Raw genomic sequence first — 23,631 nt, 5'->3', positions numbered from 1 at the left:
TAACATCTCCAAGTATAGAGACGCAGCCACTGCACTTAATGGTGACCCTATAGGAAGGCCGTCCAACAGATGATATTCTTGGTCTTTGAATTTAATAAATGAACGGAACCCGATGCATTTTTCTATTAGCTACATGTAATCCCTTATGCAAACTGGTAATTTTTCCTCATCATTGGTTTTTAAAGATTCTTTTATCGCGCTGATGGCGCCTGTTACGGATACATTAGTGAATAAGGATGTTATATCATAGCTTACTAACCTTTTTCCTGAAAAGACTACGTTGTTAACTTTCTCAATTAGGTCTGCTGAATTACGGAGGTATGTACTGCTTATGCTATCAGGGGCAGATGACAGTGGTTTTGCTAGAATAGTAGTCCTTGATATATATATATATATATATATGTATATATATATATTATATATATATACATATATATATATATATATATTTATATATATATATATATATGTATATATATATATATATACATTATATATATATATATATACAGTATATATATATATATTCATACATATATATATATATATATATTCATATATATATATATATATATTCATATATATATATATATTCATAAATATATATATATATATATATATATATATATATATATATATATATTTATACATACATATAAATATATATATATATATATATATATATATATATATATATATATATATATAGATAGATAGATAGATAGATACATAGATGTAGATATACTGTTCGTAGTTCTAATAGATCTACAATTGATCTTTGGGTGTTTTGCTAGCCTTTTTTTTTAGCGCATGATTTTCTTGTTCTGGGTATCCAGGACTGCACCCTTCTCTTTTTTATTTTTTCTACGTCATCTTGTTTTTCCCACGTCGACTTGTTCGGCTGATATAAGGGGCAATTTTCATCATCAATCCTTGCTTTCCTTTTCGTTAGTTCAGTCGTAGGGGAATATAAAATTGGTTGACCGAATAGCTTGGATGTGGTTGGGTGGGGGTTACTGGAGTGTTTTGATTATTGTGTGTCGTGATTGAACCTGATCATCGTCTATTGGTTGATATATTTCTCTCGTGATTTGCCCAATTCTAATCGGCTTCTGATACCTCTTTTTCAGTAATGTTATTTTGTGCTTCCTGTTCATTTGCACACTTACAGACTTTTTAGGAGTTCATTATACAGTAGTTTTCTTGTATTTGTCTCTCTACAGAGTTTTTTTTTAAGGCTATCGACTCATAAGGTGGTCATTAAACCTGGTGTGAATTTGTACAGGCCTGACGTTAATATGTAACGTAATGTAGAGGTACTATGTGTGTATCCTTTTTATTTACATTCCTATAGGCAGGCCTTCATTTCGCCTTCCTTGGTACGAAAACCCAGTAAAAAGTCGCTTGCTTATTTCTCAGTTTCTTTATATTCACTCCACAGGTCCACTTCGTATTAGCTGAATACAAATAAGTGCTTTATAGCATGAGCATTTGCACAGTGCAGACATGAAAAAATATTTGAGCCGGGACATCTGTGAGATCCAGTAGAGGCATAGAATTTGGTAGCACAAGTCATGCAGGTATTTAGTGTTTTTATGGGCACTTGCCAATTGTGTACATTACATTTATTATGTGGTAGAGGTTATTTTCCTTATCAGTTCAGCAAATTATATTGCCTTTCTTATGTTAATTCCGATCGCTTAAGGGCGCTGCCATTTTGGTAGGCAGAATATAGTCTAAATGCTTATTGATTGTTTAGTCTCATGCTATGCATGCAAAGCCACAAATTAGGGAATATGTTTCTTAGGTTACTATATTCTAAGCAAGTTCTTTTTAATGTAAAGGGTGCAGATTACATTTATATCATACATTATAATAATGTATGATATAAACATAATTAAGACTACTATTTCTGGAATCTTCAATTTTTGAAGGTAATGGTTCCTCTTGAAACATTTAACTGCATAAATCTGGTTTATTCCAGTCCCAAATAATGATTATTTGGGACTGGAATAAACCAGATTTATGCAGTTAAATGTTTCAAGAGGAACCATTACCTTCAAAAATTGAAGATTCCAGAAATAGTAGTCTTAATTATGTTTTTATGATTTATAAGCAAGATTGCCATAGGCAGAAATAAATTATCACAAAATATTGTTTGTAATTAATTCAAAGTGTTTTGACTGAAGAACAATAACTAGCTACTCCCACCATGCACCTTATTTTAGTAGCAGATAGAACTGTTTGTGGGGGAAGAGTCTAACCTAACCTAGCTATAGGTAGGTACAGGTTACGTTCGGTTGCCTAGATTTTTTTTTTCTCTCTCTAAGATCATAGACAAACATTTTATAGTTTATTCACCAGTCCTGTCTGTGAAGGGGTGTAGGTGGGGCAAAGATGTTCCCTGACAAATGGAAACAAAGTAATTTGCTGTAGAAAGCAGTAGAGGATTTACAAGAATCACACAAATATTGATTTTGGACATTCTTGACTATTGAGTGGTCATAGACCTCTGGAATTGCTTACATGAAAATCACACATTTTAAAGAAAATAGTTGAAGCAATTAAACTATATGCAATCTATTACACTAATAACACGTTTTTATGTGGGATGTTATTCGTAGTTTGATCCAGTGGTAGTGGGGCGTTTTGGTGCACCCAAGTGGGGCGTTTTGACCGAAGGCCAAGTGGGACGTTTTGACAGTGGGACGTTCTGACTGGCTAGGCTGGAAATCCACTCATGTGACTACTTATATCTATACTAATTTTTACTTTACCAGTCTTTTTTTTTCAGTTTTCTGCACTCATCCTTTTTATATTTGTCCAATTGTCCATATCATTCTTCCTTTACGCTTGTTTGGTATGAGTTGTTTCTTCTCTTACCTTGCTACATTTTGGATAATGCCTGTGTATTTGTATGTTTTTGTAATGCTTCTAATATATTAGTAAGAGATATACTTTATATCAGAATGTTCTAGAAATAGAGTCATTGACCATAACCTACAAAATTAAATCTTATGTTGATTTATGAGTAAGATTGCTATGGGGCACAAATACCCTTGCAAATTACTTATAACTCAGTTCAAGTGGCTGTTTTCACTGAATAACTATAACTCGACAAGCCTCTCCAACCGTGCCCCTTGTTTTAGTATTTGATGGAAGGGAGGGGTGAATCTAACTTAACCTAGCCCTAGGTGTAGGTAGGGACACGTTGGGATTTATTGACTAGAAGTAATATACTTCTTATACAAGGATGTCAAAAATCAACATCTTAGATGTTTATTCATAGATGCTGGTGGTATTTCTGTTTAATGATTCTCGTCTTTCCGCCAACCCTGAGGTTACAATTACTTTGGTGTAAAAAAGATCAGATTCTCATACATCTCTCAAACGTTGATTTATGACATCCGTGATTGGTGTGTGTGTGTGTGTGTGTGTGTGTGTGTAGTGATCCTCTGAAAAATTTGAGAAAGATTTCTTATTTCCAATTATGCTATTGTATATTACATTATACACTGGTCTCTTTCTCATATCCTCTATCTCTTTCGAGTATCTATTCATCAATTCTTTTGCCTTATTATTCTTAATCTATACTGCCCTAGTCTCTATTTTTCTTTTCTTTTTTTTCTGTGCAACTCCATCACTTTTATAATTTTTTCATCTTTTTTGTTCCTTTCCTTTACTGCATTACTTAACTTATTGTATATTTTCTTTCAGGGTGAGGGTAAATATCAACATTTTCATGGAAAAGGTATCAGAAGATTCTGTATATGCATCATATAATAAAGAAAATCTGATGTGACCTGTTTGATACAGGTTTCTCAGGAAAGAGTGCTCTCAAAGAACACATAATGACCCACACTGGAGAGAAGCCTTTTAAATGTGGCCTGTGCAATGCATCTTCCTCACAAAAGTGTGATTTCAAATGACACATGATGACCCACACTGGAGAGAAGCCTTTCCAGTGTTACCTATGTGATGCAGCTTTCTCACGAAGGGGTGATCTCGAACGACACGTGATGACCCACACTGGAGAGAAGCCTTTTAAGTGTGGCCTGTGCGATGCATCTTCCTTAAGAAAGGGTGATTTCAAACGACACATGATGACCCACACTGGAGAGAAGCCTTTCCAGTGTTACCTATGTGATGCAGCTTTCTCACGAAGGGGTGATCTCGAACGACACGTGATGACCCACACTGGAGAGAAGCCCTTTAAGTGTATTCTGTGTGATGCGGCTTTCTCACAGAAGTGTCATTTCAAACGACACATGATGACTCACACTGGAGAGAAACCTTTTAATTGTGACGTGTGCCATGCAGCTTTCGCAGAAAAAAAGAATCTCAAACGTCACACTGCAACTCACACTGGAGCGAGGCCCTTCAAGTGTGACCTGTGTGATGCAGCTTTTTCACACAAGAATATTCTCAAGCAACACATAATGACTCACACTAGAGAGAGGCCTTTCAAGTGTGACTTGTGCAGTGCAGCTTTCTCACACAAGCATATTCTCAAACCACACATAATGACCCACACTGGAGAGAAGCCCTTCAAGTGTGACCTGTGTGATGCGGCTTACTCACGAAAGAGTGATCTCAAACGACACACGAGGACCCACACTGGAGAGAAGCCCTTCAAGTGTGACCTGTGTGATGCAGCTTTCTCACAAAAGGGTCATCTCAAACGACACATGATGACCCACACTGGAGAAAAGCCCTTCAAGTGTGACTTGTGTGATACAGGTTTCTTACGAAAGGATGATCTCAAACGACACATAATGACCCATACTGGAGGAGGAGGAGAGGGAGAGAACCACATGGGTCCATTGACACAATGAGCTAGAAGTTAACAGAAGCAGTCTAATCTGGAACACAACCTAACCAGCCATATCACGACGTTACCACCACCACGAGATCATTCTGCATCTAATTGTCTGAGTGAGCTTGGAGTGGTAACGTTGGCCAATGGAAAGGGTAGGGGCAGCTAGCCTCCACGACATGAGAGTCAAAACAAAGAACTGCAAATTAAACCAATTGCTTGAGCTCATCGTTCGGCTATACTCAGGAATCCCACCCCATCCAGTGTTAAGTATCGCCAGTACTAAATGAAGGTATGCTAAGTATTCGTGGCTGAAAGAGCCAGTAAAGCATTGACTTTTTACAAATTTATACCTCCCAGTGTGTAACTAAGTGTATGACCAACTGTGTAACAAAATGTGCAACAGCAATGAGTATTCTATGACAAGATGTGATCATTCAGTGTTAAGTGCCATGTTTGGTTAGAGTTACTGTCGCCCCCACTTGTGAGGTTCTGCTGTCCTGAGCAGTCAAGCGACTTCAGACAATTAAACTTGTGACTCACAAAATCATTAATTAGTTTATTATATGTGTGCGTGTGTGTATGTATATGATATTTATATTATCATTAGTAGTATTAAAGTGAATGACTGATTATGTTTAAATAGTTATAATTGTGTGTGTGTGTGTGTATGATATATTATTATTAGTATTATTAATGTGAATGACTGATTGTTTAAATATTAGTTAAAATTTCTTAAAATTGTTTGATTAAGCCCTTGCTCTTCTGATGTTCATATATAACGCTGTACAGAAGGAAGTACCCATACATATGAAATTAAATCATGCAGAACCCCCGTAGGCCAGTGATGCTACTGGAGTAAGCTAAAATATATTTGCATTCAGTACAGTTAGTCAAGTCCTGCTGAGGTCTAAAGGGTTATGACACACATCATGCCAGATATAGTTATGTATACTTAAGAACTGTACAAATTTGTGTGGAGTAAACGCCATTGTTACTCTAAATATAACTACATTAATGTATTCAGCAATGTTGTTGAAAAATAAATACAAGATGTCAGTTGATCAGGTCTTTCAAATCTGCAAGTTTTCATATAATTTGATCAATGAAAAGTTAATATCTTAGCTTCGCAATTAACCGACCATGACTACAAACTTATGACCAAAGGGCCTCGCCACGTAGATAAAAAATGGAACATCTGTATTTCCAGCATCCCCCAAACACATTTTTCACCTTTTTTTTTATCAATGATATATATATATATATATATATGTATATATATATATATTCCTATGGAATGGTTAGATTAGGACATACTATATTATGAGGTATTGAGCAACATAAATCTCATGTTAAGTATACATGGTTGTGTGATTCTAGAATGTTATCCTAACCTATAGTAACTATTCTATAGGGAAAAAAGTGTTCTGGTCTGTTTAAGTTGGTTATAAGGGAAGCTGCCACCAGGTAATGTTAATCAATTTACTGCATAAGAATAAATATTTAGAATGAAGACAAATTATATAATGTAAATATAATATACTTTGGTATGCAATCTACATTGCTAATGTGATCTATGTGTCCATACATATACATTGGGGGACAAAAACTTAGGCACCAGAGTAAAAAACAATAAATTTCCTCAAATAACCTACATTACCAAGTACATACCAGCTATCTAGTACTTTGTTGGACACCCCTTTCTCTTGATACATTCTTGGAGACGTTTGGGGACAGGTGCTGCAAGATTTTGAAGCCACACAGGGTCCATATTCTTCCAAATATCCTTAATGGCTGCCTCCAGCTTGGGGATTGATGAAGTGTCGTGCTCACATAACTTATTTTTCATGAGCACCCAGAGGTTCTCAGTTGGGTTTAAATCAGGCGAATTACCTGGCCAATCTTTTATATACTCCACATCACAGAATGCAAACCATACTTTAATGAGTTTAGCAGTGTGGCATGGTGCACCATCCTGCATGACATCTGTTTTGCACTGAATAAAACAGTCCTCCAAATAGTCATTAAGTAGCTCAAAGTATCTGTCTGCATTCAGAATTACATGTTTTTTTTTTGTTTTTTGTTTTTTAGTATCACTAATGATCCCCCACCATAGTAGCCAAAAGCACCCCAAACCATCAGTGAATCAGGATGTTAAACAGTACCATGTGTGAATTTTGGGTCCAAAGGATCACTGCCAGGACGACGGTACATGTTGCCAAGACAGTTTCCAGTAACGGTGAAAGTGGCTTCGTCACTCCTGACCAGATACAATATTCCTAAAAGCTACTGAAGAAGGGTCTTGAACCCGAGCTCGCGATATAGCAAACATGACCACCTACAAGGAAGTCATAAACCTCCTTTCGAAGGAACATAAGTCCATTCTAGGACATATGTAAAATACAATTAAGAATATAATAAATGCACAATTAGCCATCACTTTCAATGAATTATAAGAAAAAATATCATGCATATATATATATATATATACATATATATATATATATATATATATATATATATATATATATATATATATATATATATATATCAAAGAGATTGGGTGAGGGGAGTAAACAAAGATGATCTAGGAATTGATTTCCTCTAACATTTCAACCAACTTGGTCTTCTTCAGAGAATTATCTACCTTCTGTAGATAACTGAAGACCAAATTGGTCGAAAGGGAGTAAATCTATTCCTAGATCATATTCATTTTATTCCATATATGAATGTACTATATATATATATATATATATATATATATATATATATATATATATATATATATATATATATATACATATATACATATATATACATGTATATATATATGTATATATATATATATATATATATATCTGTGTGTGTGTATGTATATATATATATGTATATGTATGTGCACATATATATATATATATATAATATATATATATCTTTGTATATATATACATATATATATGTGTGCATATATATATATATATATGTATGTATATATAAATATATAATAGATGTTTGTGCTGCTAGTATTACTTTTCCTGTCTCAAAGCAACTTTACACAATCCTGTTCCAGTGCCGGCCTGTCCATTCGTTACTCGTTCATAAATTGATATACCGGGTATGGCAGCTATTTGAGAACACATCGTATAGGTGACGTAGTATTCTAGATGCCACAGTTATTTTTTTTTTTTTTTATCCAGATTGAACATGGCGTAACCGAGGATCACCCAGGAAATGAAGAGGCATTTTGTAATCGTCTCCTTGGCTGCGGGGTACTCCAACTCCAAGATCGCTGCATTCCTGAATGTCGCCAGGTCGTTCATTTTCAAAGTTCTGTGACAGCTTCATGCTGCCAGTGGCGATGTGGTAACCGTTTCTCACAGGAAACGACATTACCGGCGTTAGGACAGTATCAGGACGCCTGAATTCATCAGTTCTGTTCAAGCTGCCATCGGCGAGGACCCTGGGAAGTCCATAAGGGCACTGGGTAAGGAGTTGCACGTTGGTGAGGCCACCTTCCGACGTGTGGTTCATGAAGACCTCCGTTACAAGTCGTACGTGATGCGGAGAGGACGACCAGGGAGAACCGAGTGACCAGGGTCAAGCGTCTCTTAAACAAGCTGAAACATCCGGAAGAACCAAGAATGCTGTGGTTCTTCTCCGATGAAGAAAAAAAATCTAAGACCAGAAGGTGAACCGCAGAAATGGTTGGTGGCTGTGTCAAACCGCCGAGGAGGTTCCGACCGTCATGCACACAAAATATCCAGCCTCCGTTGTGGTTCTGGGTGTCGTGAGCAATGAAGGCGACGTGATGCCTCCACATTTCTTCCATCAAGGTCTTCCAGTTAACACCGCTGTTTACACCAATGTTTTAGTCACAGTTGTGAAACAATGGATTACTGCTGTAGCACGTGGCAGGCCGTATGTTTTCCAACAGGACTCCACTCCATCGCATACGGTCCACACCACCCACGAATGGCTGGCCAACAATTTTCACGACCACGTCACTCCCAACATTTGGCCCCCTAGCTCTCCTGATGTTAATCCTTTAGACCAGGTGTTCTCAACCTTTTTCCTTATGTACCCTGTGCTTATGTCTTGTTGTTCTCTATCCTCCTAGAAATCCCCTCACTAGTGAGTAGAAGCCTAGCTCAGCCACAAACTATTACTAGTTTTCGACTCATGGTCCTATTTGTGAACCACTGTGACCCACAAGGACCCATTGAACCATAGGTTAAGAACCACTGCTTTAGACTATTACGTCTGGGGAGTTGTTGAGAGGGCCTCCAGTATGCATCCACATAACACCGTTGCAACTCTCCAGCAAACTATTACAAAGGATTACAAAGGCGGAGTATGCCGACAGGAGACCTTTTTTATTCGACAAGCCCACTGGCAGCGCCAGTCCCGGCTACGCCGGGGGTCTTGGCCTGCGGCGCAGCTCGCTACGCTCCTCACGTAATATCTGCGTTCTTGAATTGTCTGCTCTAAATGGTCAATTTCTAGTTCTATTTGCGTCTTTGGAGGGATCGTATTTTTACTTTGAACAACTTCAGAATTGTTTTCAATTTGTTTAACTTTCTTATCCAAGGCACTCTTAATGGCATACTTTTTTTAGCTTGTCTATTCTTCTTTGAGTTTTAAAACTTCTTTGAAGGTAATACTTCTGATAGTCCCGGTGATCCGATTTACCTCCACTTTTCGTAAAAATTTTATAGCCTGCGTAGTAATGTTTTTCAAATGCCTGGGATCTTTCGTCTGAAATTTCTCCAAACATTTCAAGGGTCTCGAATGTCTCATCGGTATAATTTAATTTGGGATCCTCCTTTAATCTGACGTTGAACAACAAAAATTTACGATGAAATGACTTTATTGATTCCTTGATGGAGAAATCCTTGCAAGTTTGATATAACGTTGGAAATTTAGCGGCATGTTCTCGTTTTAAAAACACAACTTGCTTTTTGTTTTTCGACAGGTGTTGTTTTGTTATTTTTTTTTGTTTTTCGTTTCTGTAACCCATTTCCAGAAATGGCGGTTTCTTCGTTTCATTACTGCCAAAAAAAAAATCGAATAGACCTATACTCTCGGACAGGGGTCAGCGTGTCCGCATTCTGCCGGGTTCTGACGGATTGGGAAAACCGATCGGGTCAAAGATTTTTAGTAATAGAGATATCTAGGCCGGATGCGAAAAAAAAAACATAATAATGATAAATAGACAAATAAATAAATAAGAACTATAATAGTGTAAATAGTAAATAAAATGCATACATGCAAAGGTATAGTTAAATAATAAACAGGTAAATAGTAAATAATAAATTGACATGCAACTAATAATAAGTGAGAATCAAATAATAAACAAATAATATAAAATAAATTATAGTCATCACAGCATCTTGCTTAGGTGTTTATCTAAATGATTCTTAAAGCTTCAAACTGAACTACATTGCACTGCCTCTGCAGGAAGTTTATTCCATTCATTAACTACGTGGCTGGCGAAGTTGTTTCTACCCACTTCCAAATTGAATCTATTTCCAGACAGTTCGAGTCCATTGTTTCTTGTCCGATTCTCATTCAGAGTGAAAATGTTGTCACTTTTGATGTTGTCAATTCCCTTTAGAATCTTAAAGACCTGTATAAGTCACCTCGAAGTCTACGCTTTTTTAAGGAAAACAAATTTATACATTTTAGTCGATTTTCGCATGATTTATTTTTAATATTTGGGATCAGTTTAGTGGCTCGCCGTTGTACTTTTTCCAATCTGTCAATGTCTTTAATGAGATTCGGTGACCATACGGAAACAGCATATTCCAAATGTGGACGAACTAGCTATTTATATAGCTTGTTAATGAGTGATGGACTTTTGAAGTCAAAAGATCGCGCAATCAGTCCTAGAATCTTATTTGCTTTCTCAGAGGCTTAAATACACTGCTTAATAATTTGAGATTGTTACTGAAAATTACGCCGAGATTCTTTTCACTATCCATTTTTGTTAACGAATTTCCAAATAACTTGTAATCGTACTTACTGTTATTTTTACTTATGTGCATTACCTTGCATTTACTTGTGTTAAATGTTATTAACCACTTTTCAGACCATTGCTGTAATTGATCCAAATCTTCTTGAATATCTAATTGGTTTAAGTGATCATTTGCCATTCCGCACAGTTTTGTATCATCAGCAAATTTGGAAACAGTAGATTTTAGTCCATGGTCTATATCATTCATTATACTATGAATAGAAGTGGCCCGAAGATTAAAATGGCTTTTCACTGTATGGATAGAGATGATGAAAAACTCATTGAAACCCTGATCCATCCAAGACTGGGATATGCATCAGAAGTACTATGGTCCCCACATAGAAAGAAGGATATCAAGTATGATTGAGAGAATGTAAAGGGCAGTGACCAAACTGGTCCCCAGCAAGGCTGGTACACAATATGAGGAAAGACTAAAAGCATTGGGTGTGCCAACTTTGAAAAAATCAAAGAGAAAGAAGAGATATGATTACATTATTCAGATCATTATAGGGGATAGATTGCATTGACAGAAGAGATCTCTTGATTAAGGATGGGAGGACTTTAGGAACTCATGAGAACAAATTAAGGAAGACCCCATGTCCAAAGGATGTGAAGAAATAAAGTTTTCCAGATAAATGCATAAATACTTCGAATAGCTTGCAAGGTGATATAGCCCAAGCTGCTGGAGCAATAGATGAATTCAAATCTAGATATAATTGGAAAATATATAGAATAATCTAGAACTGTTTTTGAAATTGAGGTTAGGTGTGATAAACTGGAGAGTAGGAAACAGGACCCTGTGAATGTTGCCCTTTTCTTGTGTACTATAATTAGATATATACACTATAGATTGAGGAGAGGTGGTGGACCTCTACAAAAATCTTACAAAGAAAAAAAGTGAGGAGCTAACGCCAAGAGGTACATGGCTGTGGCCATAGCCATCACCTTGCTGTATGTGCTCGGGCTGTTGGAACAGTCACTAATGGGAATTGGATGGAACTGTGGGATTCAAGCCCATAACTACATTTGTGAAAGATGTTAAATTAAAAATTGTTCGTGGAATGAAGTAGGTGAATTAATCTAGAATAGTAAAAATGAGGCATGTGGTGGACTGCTTTGGAAGTAATACCCGAATCTTTAGAAGTAATCAAAAGTAAAGGGCAAGTTGCTCCAGCAGCTTTAGATTTGTGATGAGTACTGTATGACCCAGGGAGCTATGATAGGAGGAACAACATAAGGGTATAGGTGTTGTATTATTGCATTGCATATTACTCTTATTACCATTGCTGTTGCGCATGTAGATGTTCATGCTTAATGTTTATGTTGGCTAACCTGTTTAACAATAATAAAAGGACTGTGTACTAGCATCCACGCGTCTTATTAATCCGACATGGCGGTAGCGTGTGTTTTTTGGACTATTTAGGTGTTTTTAGTCAAGTATCAAGAAACCACGTCTCGAAAGATACGCTATAAACTTCAGTGAACATCCTGGAATGGGAACATTACGAAGAAAATAGACATCTTTCCTGTAATTGCGTGTGAAAATCGTGCCAGACTGCCGAGTTCGGAGAAAGTGCATGCCAATCATCAGGGCTGCCAACGTATCCCTCAGAGAATAACACAAGGTTCCCCTCGTTTGTTTACGTAACCGCCCGCGACAGACGATCACAGAACATTCATATATGAAGTGCTGACAGTGTTACGCTACCCTAGGCTAATTGTGAACAGTGTAGGCCTACTTCCTACTGCTGAAGACAAAAGTTAGGCCACAGTGAATGACACATTTTCTTAATTTAACCTCCGAAACCGTAGAGGGTTCCGCCCTGGCGTTTGACGACGTAGACGACATCCATAGCAGTGACCGTGTTCCGTGTAGGTGACAACGTCGCGAATAACGTTCTCGAGGAAGAATAATCTAAAATGTCAACATACCAGATTCCAGCACCCCCACCTATGTCTTTAAAAGGGGATGTAGTGGAGAACTGGAAGGATTTTGAAAATTCATGGCACTACTTCATGATTGCTACTGATTTGAGGTCAAAATTGAAAAAAGATGATGGAACAGATAACCCTGAGGGAATGGAAATTGTTGCTGCCACACTTTGTTGTGTCATGGGACCTGAGTGCATAAAAGTTATGAATTCTCTTCCTTCGCTGTCAGAGGAAGACAAGAAGAAACCTGCTAGGATTATTGAAGAGTTGCAGAAGCAGTTTGTGCCCCAGCAAAATGTCTTGTATGAACGGGTTTTGTTCAACTCTGCCATTCAGAAGAGCAACGAATCAGTAGATGAGTATGTGCTCCGTCTTCGTCAACTAAGCGAATCATGTGAGTTTGGAACTTTCAAAGACTCTCTCATTCGTGACAGAATTGTCGTTGGTACATCGGATGAAGCAGGGAGAGAACGACTATTCCGTGAACAGCCAGTCCCAAACCTCGACAAAGTGATTGAAAGTCTTCGAGCAGCAGAAATCTCCAGAATACACAAGTAAGTAAATACAGGAAAATTGGAAGCTACAGTAGAGTACACGAATAAGCGAAAAGGTACCAGTACATCTTCAACGAGGAAACCAGTACACAAAAGAAACCTGAATGATAATGTACATGAGGCACCGAAACCGAAACATACAGGAAAGAAGAGAGGTGAATCTCCACATAAAACGTCTGGTTTTAGCTTATCCAAGTATAAATGGTGTGGCAATAATGACACATTTCAAGAAAAACTGCCCAGCCAGAGATTCTAAATGTCACAAGTGTTCGAAAGTAGGCCATTATGCTTTAGTTTGCCATTTTTCAAAATCTATATTTGAAATAGATGATGATTGTGATGAAATTGTAGATAATTCTTTTATGTTAGGGGAAGTCAAATCTGCTAGTGAGAATTTTTGGTCAGTTAATGTCACTGTAGATAGGAAAGTGACTAACTTTAAACTTGATTGTGGATCCAAAGTGACAATTGTTAGTGACAAAACACCTTGGCTTAAGGAGTGTAACCTCACAAAGGCAGATAGTGACTTCCGAGGACCAGGGGGAAGTGAATCTCAATCATCTTATTAAAGGGAAAATTGTAGATGCTATGCTTGAATTAGGTGATAGGAAACATATAGAAAATGTGTAAGTTATGACAGGTCAGGGTAATAATCTTTTGTCCAAATCAGCTATTGAGGCTCTTAGATTGCTGAAACCTGCTAAGGAAGTGAATAGCATAGTGTAGTGAACTTCAAGGAAAAATTTCCCAAGCTCTTCAAAGGATTAGGGTTACTCAAGTCTACATACAGAATTTCTTTGCACGAAGATGCTACTCCTTATTACCTTTATACTCCAAGACGTGTACCACATCCTCTGCTACCTAAAGTCAAAGAGAAACTACAGTCCATGGTTCAACAAAAAGTCATTTTACCTGTAACTGTTCCTACAGAGTGGTGCTCAGGGATGGTTAACGTTGTAAAACTTATTGGAGATGTGAGAATTTGTGTGGATCTGACACCTTTAAATAAAGCCGTGAAGAGAGAAGTACACCCTATGGCCAGTGTGGACGAGAATCTTGCCAAGTTACGAGGTAGTAAAGATTTTACGAAACTTGATGGCAACTCTGGATTCTGGCAGATGCCACTTGATGAAGAATCAAGATTGCTAACAACATTTGTGACTCCATTTGGGCATTATTGCTTCAATCGTTTGCCCTTCGGCATTCGCTCTGCCCCTGAAATCTTTCAAAGAACCATGTCAAGCATACTGGAAGGTTTGGAAGGAGTTGTTTGCCACATGGATGATATCCTCATCCATGGGCCCACACAAGAGATTCATGATAATCGAGTTCGAGAAGTGTTATGTCGACTACAGGGAGCAGGAATCACCCTAAACGACAAATGTGAGTTTTCGAAAGGACACATGAAATTCTTGGGCCACATCATTTCAGAAAAAGGCATTGAAGCAGATCCAGGAAAAACCAAAGCAGTCCAAGATTTCCCAAGACCAATGAATGTTATGGAATTGCAAAGATTCAATGGTATGGTTAATCAGCTCGCTAAGTTCATTCCTGATTTAGCCAGTGTAAATAAACCACTTCGCCAGCTTTTAAGGAAAAGTCAACAATGGTTCTGGGACCAACCACAAGAAGCTGCATTTCAAACAATCAAACAGAAACTTGTGTCCACAGAGATCCTAGCCCATTATGATCCAAACAAGAAATGTATTATTGCTGCAGATGCTTGTCAAGACGGCCTTGGCGCTGTTCTTATACAAGTGGATGACACAGGGCACCGTCATCCTATTGCTTATGCTTCAAGATCGCTCAGTGACACAGAGAAGAGGTATGCAGTTATTGAAAAAGAGGCTTTAGCAGCTACTTGGGCTTGTGAAAAGTTTAAGGACTACATTTTAGGAACAGTTTTCAAGCTTGAGACAGATCACCGCCCTTTAGTGCCTTTGCTCTCAAGTACTGATTTGTCAAAACTTCCGCCTAGAATTCTTCACTTTTGTCTTCGACTAGCAAGATATTCGCCAGAAGTGACATATGTACAAGGTGTTCATCGGAACACAGCTGATGCTTTATCGCGTGCTCCAACAAGTCTTCCTACAGAAGCAGATCTAGAGCTTATAGAAGAAGTAGAAGAAAGTCTAGAGGGTAATTTTCAAGTTACCCCAGCTACAGAACGACGCCTGGGAGAGATCAAAGCAGCTCAACAAGCAGATGCCATCTGCAAACAAGTACATGCTTATTGTCTTGATGGGTGGCCTCAATAATGCTTTCTCAGCCACTCTTGAAACCCTATTGGGAGAAAAAACAGCATTTAACAGTCAACCAAGGACTACTAATGTTCAACAACCGTACTGTTATTCGAACCTCTCTACTGCTAGATATTCTCAATGCTTTACATGAAGGTCATTTAGGAATCACTAAGTGCCAAGGATGAGCAAGTTACTCAGTTTGGTGGCCTCTCATCACAAAGCAGATAGAATCTATGGTTAACAAGTGCCATATTTGTGCTAAGCTACGACCTGAACCAAAGAAATCTCTCTTACCAATGTCCTTTCCAGGCAAACCTTGGAGCCGAATTGGTACAGACCTTTTTGAATTAGAGGGTAAGTCATACATCATTGCTGTTGATTATTCAAGTCAATGGTTTGAGTTCAGAGAACTGAAAAATTCCACAATGATTGCAGTCACAACAGCTCTGTCAGATATTTTCTCTGTACATGGAATTCCTGAAACTGTTGTATCTGACAATGGACCTCAGTACTCCAGCCATGAGTTCAAAGAATTTGCCAAGTGTTGGGGGTTTACCCATGTTACTTCATCACCCCTACACCCACAAGCAAATGGGGAGGCAGAACTGGCAGTCCAGACAGCTAAAAACATCCTTAAAAAGAATGCTAACCCTTATTTAGGACTACTTGCTTATCGTTCAGCTCCACTTAGAAATGGTTTGACCCCAAGTGAAATACTGATGAGTAGAAAAATTAGAACAAAGCTGCCAGTACTCCCTGACACATTGGTACCAAAGGGATATAACAAAGATGATTTACTTGAAAAAGAGGAACTCTATAGAGAGAAATACTCAAAGAACTACAACAACCACCATCGTATCCAGACATTGCCAGCTCTTCAAGCAGGTGATAAAGTATACATACGAGATCAAGAACGTTATGGAGAAGTAACACAGAGACTGACTCAACCAAGATCATACAAAATCCTGACTGATGCAGGTTCCATAATAAGAAGGAACAGACACTCTCTCATACACACAGGTGAACACAGTAAATTGCCTAACAATGAATCCAAAGAAGGGACTCCCACCCTACTCGGTTCATCTGATGATTCCATATATACCAGTGATATCCCTAAAGGTACATCTACATCTATTGTTTGTCCTAGTACTAAACCTAGCATACCTAGTCCATCACAAACTGAAGTTAGAAGGTCCAGCAGAGTGTCTAAACCCAATGTACAACCTGAGATGATTTATTATTGAAACAGGAAAAGACTATTTTGTGCATGTATCGCAAGTACAGTATCTAATTCGGTTCTTGACTCTAAAGGTTTACTCTAGCTTGATGTGTCATCAGTATGCTTTCTTTTGCAGCTTATTTGAGAATTAGTAAACTGTTATTTGCCAATAGGTTTATTTAGAGACTTCATAAACTTGAGGAGGGGTGTTGTATTATTGCATTGCATATTACTCTTATTACCATTGCTGTTGCGCATGTAGATGTTCATGCTTAATGTTTATGTTGGCTAACCTGTTTAACAATAATAAAAGGACTGTGTACTAGCTTCCACGCGTCTTATTAATCCGACAATAGGATGGGTGAAAGGCTTTGACTTCATTACCACTACCATCCCTCACTGGGAAAAGGCCTATTGGTACGTATGCCCCATATTATTTTCTTGTGTAAATTGCTTATATGGGAAGTGTCCATTTGAGAAGTAGTAGTATGGGAAACACCTAAATGAGACCAAAGTTCACAGGACATTGACCTCTACATTACTAATTTTGACAGGTAGGGACACCTTCTAACCTGATATAATATTACAGGAGTGTTACATCAATTTATAGAGTAGGTGAAATTAAATTTTCAAATATGTATCTAATGAACTTGGGTATAATTACCCCTTACATTAGTGTATAATTCCTCAGGGTATTGTGTTCTTCCCATATATATATATATATATATATATGTATATATATATGTATATGTATATATATATGTATATATATATATATATATAAGGCATAGTGAAGACATAGTAAGCCCTAGTGAAACTCTAATTGCTTAAGGGAGTGTCCCCAGCAATCATTCAAAAAATTGTGGTACATGAGTAAATTTTAGGTAAACATTTCAAAAGAAACTTTATGATGGTGGCAACACTCATACAAAGTTATACAACTGTATTTCGTTTCTATTTTTAATGTAGGATAAAATATATAAAATATTGGCAACCTCTGGCAACCCCATTGCATAAAAAACATTCTGTATATTGAAATAATATAAGCATTTCTATAGCTATTTCGTCTTTTGCTACAGAATTGTGTTTATGGAGATATTTGGCAGCTCCTCCCACCAACATACCCCACAAAGACAGTGGACAAGGCACCAATACTCTTGAAAAGGTCAAGGTTAGGTGACGTCATTCCCGGCGCTCTCACCGTACACAACAGTTTTGATTCCTCACCCTGTATTGTTGCTGTGATCATGGGAAAATTAACAAGAAACAAGAGTGCTGGGTGCAGCTGTGCTGCTTTTGTCCTCTTTCTTTTTCCTTCTTGTTTCTATTTCAGGCATTCACAGGCCCTCTCTATATTCTACCGCTTCACCCTCTTGTTTCTTGTTAATTTTCCCATGATCACAGCAACAATACAGGGTGAGGAATCAAAACTGTTGCATATGGTGAGAGCGCCAGGAACGACCCCAACAAACATGAAATAACCGGACCAACATCATATCTATTCAGGCACTACCGATTAAGAAATGTCGGGCCGGTTACGTAAAGTTAGATTTCCAGTGTTGGTCCAACTTATAAAGTTATCTGCATGCACACTGGACTATATCGGCTGGATGCTGGCCCAAAGCAGGGACAATTAATGGGTAACCTAAATCGGGCCTATACTAAATTGAGCCAATTACGTAAACTCAGGTGTCCTGAGTTGGTCCGATTAATAAAGTTATCCGCATGTACACTGGACTGTGTCAGCTAGAAGCTGGGCCAATGCAGGGGCAATGAAAGGGTACCCTAAATTGGGCCACATCCGTTAATTCTTATTCCCAGAATTGGTCCAACTAATAAAATTATCCACATACACACAGGACTAAGTTTACTAGATGCTGGTAAGTGCATTGGAGCAGTTGATATAGTTATTCATTTTCACATTTGACTGCATTGGTTAGACATCGATGCCATTGATGGAAAACTACTTTTATCCCTACGCTTCATGTGCATAGCTCAGTATCAGGCTACATGCCACCTCACCCTTCACCCCTCCCACTTTAACCTATTACCACACCTGATACACATTTTTGGATGCATTCCAGGATCTGTTAAATGCACCAAGAAGTGTAGCAGGTATGGAAAAAGGTTAGTGGAGTAGGGGTGAAGGGCGAGTGTGCATGGCACCTAGTCTGGTCCTGAATCATACACATGACATGTAGGCAGAAAAGTAGTTCTCCATCAAAGGCTGTGATGTCTAACAGATGCAGTCAAATGTGAAAATGAATAACTTTATCAACTTGTCCAATGCACTTACCAGCATCCAGTTGACTTAGTCCAGTATAGTATACAGATAAGCAACTAACCAAAACAGTCAAATGTGAAAGTGAATATCATGCAATGCTGATGAAGCTCACAAACTGAAACACACCTGATTATATACAAGTAGACTTTATTAAGAGAAATATGAAAACCAATTTTTTATTACAATGCATACTGCAATAAAAAGTGAAAATCTAGTTTAGGCCTTATGGTCTCTTGCAGTCTCCTTCATTCTTATGTCCTTACGTAGACTAGTTTCTAGTAGGAACTATATACACATTGATATATATATTGGAAAATAGTAAACACCAGATTCAATTGAAGGGTTTATTTGCCCGTTTCGATTCCCGTCCAGGAATCGTCTTCAGGGGGTATAACGGTTACAAGAATGTGAACTCCTTATGAATCGCTGAAATGGTAAACCTGGGAAAGGTTCAACCTTTCAGTCAATTGTACAACGCATACATTACAATGATAAAAAAAAAATAATAATAATAATAAAAAAAATAATAAAATAGAAATACATTACAATACAAATTAAATACCAATTAGAATAGAATAAAACAAAAAGTTACAATTTTGATCATAAAACAAATGAAGAAAGAGTGACCATAGGTGACACATAGTAAACAACAACAAGACAAGGAGTAAATAGAAATGGACCAAATGGTGTTTACTGTTTTCCAATATGGATCCCAGATTCCAAATCTTCTCTTACATTGATATATATATATATATATATATAAAACATATGCTAATGTACTCTTTCAGTTTCAAAAATATAAAATATTCTCATTTCATATTCTCCAATATGAAAATATCACATGAATATCAGTGTTGAACAAATTATAGTATTTAAGCCATTAAACAATTGTGAAAGTACAGTGTATGTGCGGTTTTCAAAGGAAATATATATATATATAACATAATATGCTAATGTACTCTTTCAGTATCAAAAATATAAAGTATTCTCATTTCATATTCTCAAATATGAAAATATCAAATGAATATCACAAAGTGTTGAACAAAATCTAGTATTTAAGCCATTGAATTTTTTTTAAAATACAGTGTATGTGCAGTTTTCAAAGGAAACAAATATCAAGTAAAAAAAAAAAAAAAAAAAAAAAAATCAATAATTAGTTATACTGCCCCTCTACCACAGAAGTATTGAATGCTTTGATAGTGCTATAACAGACCAAAATAGACATTGCAATATAACTACAGAACATGACTACACCTACTGGTGTTTCTATCAATTCCAAGTCAATTTGAACCTGTGGCACCTTCAGTCATGGATATAAGATGTAAAGCTGAAAACAACTGAGGATAATCTCATATTTATTTCCATTTTGTATCCATGACTGCAAGGATGCCAAATGTTGATGTTAGCTGGAATTGGGGTCATGGGCACAAACACCTGGGTACAATTGTACATGGCACAATTATTCCTAAATTAAACAAATCCATATTGTTTGGTGTGAACAAAAGTATAATTAAACAAATCCATATTCTTTGGTATGGACAAAAGTATATTATCATTTGATATGAAAGAAAGGCCAGATATTCCTTATGAAAGTAAGTTAATCATGGTATGCAGTGGTCTACCTGTTCTGCATTGGGCAGCAACAATTAGTGTATATGTACCACCTGGACAAATGTTTACATATAGGAGGCCTATGATGTGTCACTACTGGTGGAAGCATTGATATCTGAACGCCTCTGGGGACCACCACATCTGTCTGATGCATTCCTTAAATACTTCATGATGGTTTTTCCAATTTCATCCTCTGTGGTTTGGAAGTTTCTGTTGTCAAGCAAAACCCCTGCAAATACATTAAGGAAAATTTTATGTTAATGGTCTTTATTAACAGCATTACACATTGTTAAATCTTATGTTTGAATTTAAAGATACTTGATCATGGTATTCAGAACTTAACAAGTTATTCAATAAAATCAGCAATGAAAAGTTAAGCTTAAAATTGGCTTCCAACCATTCCTTTTTTGCTCAACAGTTAAGCTCCAAAAACTTTTTGTGGTGCAGTTACATTAAAATGGTGTGAGTAAATACTGGCAAGAAAGACTACATGAAGGTTATACCTTCTGTTTCCTCTTCCAAGTTCTGCTTCACTTTGAATATCTGAGGAATATTCTGCCTTCTTTGCCAATGCTCGGGCTTGACCATACTCAGCTGAAATGCAAAAAGGAAAGTTTTAGTAACGAGATATTTTTGTGAAAAATAACACACTGGGTAAGCTAAAATATCTGTTAACTTTATTAATAATAACATATGTCAGATATACTGTACTATAAACATACCACCTAATTTGTTCATTAGTATCAGGACTTCTACAGCATACATTCATACACATTAAGATGGTAAATACAGTATTCTCAGTTTTCAGCCATCAATTAAAATCCAACATATGTTCTGGTCTTATGAATTCTGATCTTAAGTAAGTAATCACTTCTGCTACAGCTAGAAACTAGAGTGTATAGTCTGTCACAGTACTCTTCTTGGAACTGGAATATGTTGAGGCCAGCCAGCCAGGTGACCATGTTTGTGTGTCGTGTATAGGCAATTCCTTCTTGACAACAAAGGAAATTCACTGATCTTTAGATTACTTTTTCATGGCTATTATATTCTCTAGATGTATCTATACAAATTATACAGTAATGTACTGATACAATATAGTTTCACCTAAATTTGATGGTAGCAGCAATACTACAAAAGTATGTGGGAAAATATCATTGTCAGTTTCCATATTATTGTGTTGTCCAGAAGACCTCTGATGTCATTGTTTATTTGGCTACCACATTTGCCTCTCCACATACTCCTATTTCTAGCTTACTGCTTCCAGTCCATCAAACCAGCCTCACATTAAAAACAAATACAATAGTGCCTATAAGTCACACATTCAAAGCAACCAATTTAAAAAACAATTTATGGATCATTCAATTTGCCATTTTGCCAATTGAACTATTCAAACTTATTCATATATAGGATATTCAGAAATTTAAGTTACTTACCACATTTACCGAGTACTCTTGCATCATACTGTGTCCAGCTTCCTCCTTCTGGGGTGACTTTCTCCTTGATATCTCTTGAGCTCTGAAGTGTTACGATCGGTATCGTGGCCAATAACATTTCCCATCCAGCAGCCAGGTATCATGAACCACAGCAATTTCATTTCCTTCCTCAAAGACAATAACTGCAAATTCTGCCATACCTTCCTGCTTTTAAATGCAATTGGCTTATAAAAGCTACATGAAGGTTCAACATGTACTGTACTGTACAGTAACTGTGCAATACAGTCCTCACTGCTCTATGGTAGCCCTCACTATACTGAACTATGACTCCTCTAAGAAGATTTGATCGCCCTCCTTCCTTGGCACCTGATGAGTAATGAGGCAATGCCGGATAAGTCTGGGCAGGAATCACCCTTCAGTACATAAAGCAAGGGTTACTCTATCCATTGAGCTAGGTCAAAACTGGTACCAGTGCATGGCTGTAGTACACTAGCCTATATAATAATCTCAATATGTCTACTATCAAATTAAATAAAAAATATGGTAACATTTTACATCAGACAACCATTTTTTAACAGAAGCCGCAGCTGATCATTGTTGGTGGACCGTGTGAAGTAAGGGAAAAAGAGGCAAACTTTGTCAAACGAAACTGAAGGGGGGGGGAAGAATACATTTACATTCAATATCTTTATATGAGCATGTTCTTATGCTCTTACTTTCATTACTATCAGCATATATACCCAGAGAACTTGACTGCACAGGATATGTGTACAAATCTTCATAAACTTTGTAGATATGATATGCCAAATAAATGTCTGGGTCTCTTTCATATGACAAATAAATGTCTGGGTCTCCTTCATATTTCAATATATCCACTACTTTCCCAACCTTATTATTAATAATTATGCCACAGTTAGCTGGGTTCACTTTGATACAAAAGTTCTTAAGGTATAAAACTTTAAACTGTACACAAGGAAAATCACTTAATACTGGCTCATTTCTGTGGACCACTTTTGCAACTGGGTATTTAGAATTCTCTTCAGGTTCATATTATATATATATATATATATATATATATATACATACATATATATATAAACCAAGTTTCCTGATCGAGTTTTTGGTCCTCAAAATACAGAAATATGTCTTCATTGCCAAAGTCCAGGAAAAAGTTGCCTACGCGCGATGGACATACACTAGGACCGAAAAATCTTCCCGCGCTCTGATGCCGACGTTTTGACGTCACGTCGCATCAAAATCCATCATATTTTTTATATTTTGAAAACATCTTTCCACGTGTTTAAAAAAATTCTCAGAATGTTTCGTGTCACATAATTGTCAAAATTCATCGTCTTTTCTATATTCTTAAAACGTTTCTCTTTACATGTATTTAAGAATTTTCTCAGAATGTTTCACCGTTCTTGGGCCACTTCTTTTCATAGTATATATAAATGATATAGACCATGGACTAAAATCTACTGTTTCCAAATTTGCTGATGATACAAAACTGTGCGGAGTGGCAAATG

At 37.0% G+C, this 23,631-nt stretch overlaps 2 protein-coding genes across 2 annotated transcripts in view; both read left to right on the top strand.

Moving 5' to 3' along the window:
* Window positions 1-897: 897 nt before the first annotated feature.
* Window positions 898-6,020, top strand: LOC143031339 (uncharacterized). The gene is made up of 2 exons (XM_076195039.1): window positions 898-1,580; window positions 3,718-6,020. Exon 2 carries the CDS (start codon window positions 3,933-3,935, stop codon window positions 4,833-4,835), a length of 903 nt encoding a protein of 300 aa, XP_076051154.1. The 5' UTR covers window positions 898-1,580; window positions 3,718-3,932; the 3' UTR covers window positions 4,836-6,020.
* A 4,702-nt stretch (window positions 6,021-10,722) lies between these two features.
* LOC143031338 (uncharacterized) overlaps window positions 10,723-23,631 on the top strand; it is a 33,670-nt gene continuing 20,761 nt past the window's right edge. Inside the window, exon 1 of the mRNA XM_076195038.1 lies at window positions 10,723-13,315. Within this exon, the coding sequence (XP_076051153.1) occupies window positions 12,750-13,315 (566 nt within the window). The 5' untranslated portion in view covers window positions 10,723-12,749. The remainder of the gene's footprint in view (window positions 13,316-23,631) is intronic.

The sequence above is a fragment of the Oratosquilla oratoria genome, chromosome 12, assembly GCF_046742065.1.
Source record: "Oratosquilla oratoria isolate Oo_2021 chromosome 12, ASM4674206v1, whole genome shotgun sequence".
NCBI classification, from domain to species: Eukaryota; Metazoa; Arthropoda; class Malacostraca; order Stomatopoda; family Squillidae; genus Oratosquilla; species Oratosquilla oratoria.
This window is presented reverse-complemented; position numbering and strand designations above follow the sequence as displayed.

What these genes read in the sequence shown, in the direction of transcription:
- LOC143031339 (XM_076195039.1), top strand. Translation starts at nt 3,933, where the DNA reads ATGATGACCCACACTGGAGAGAAGCCTTTCCAGTGTTACCTATGTGAT.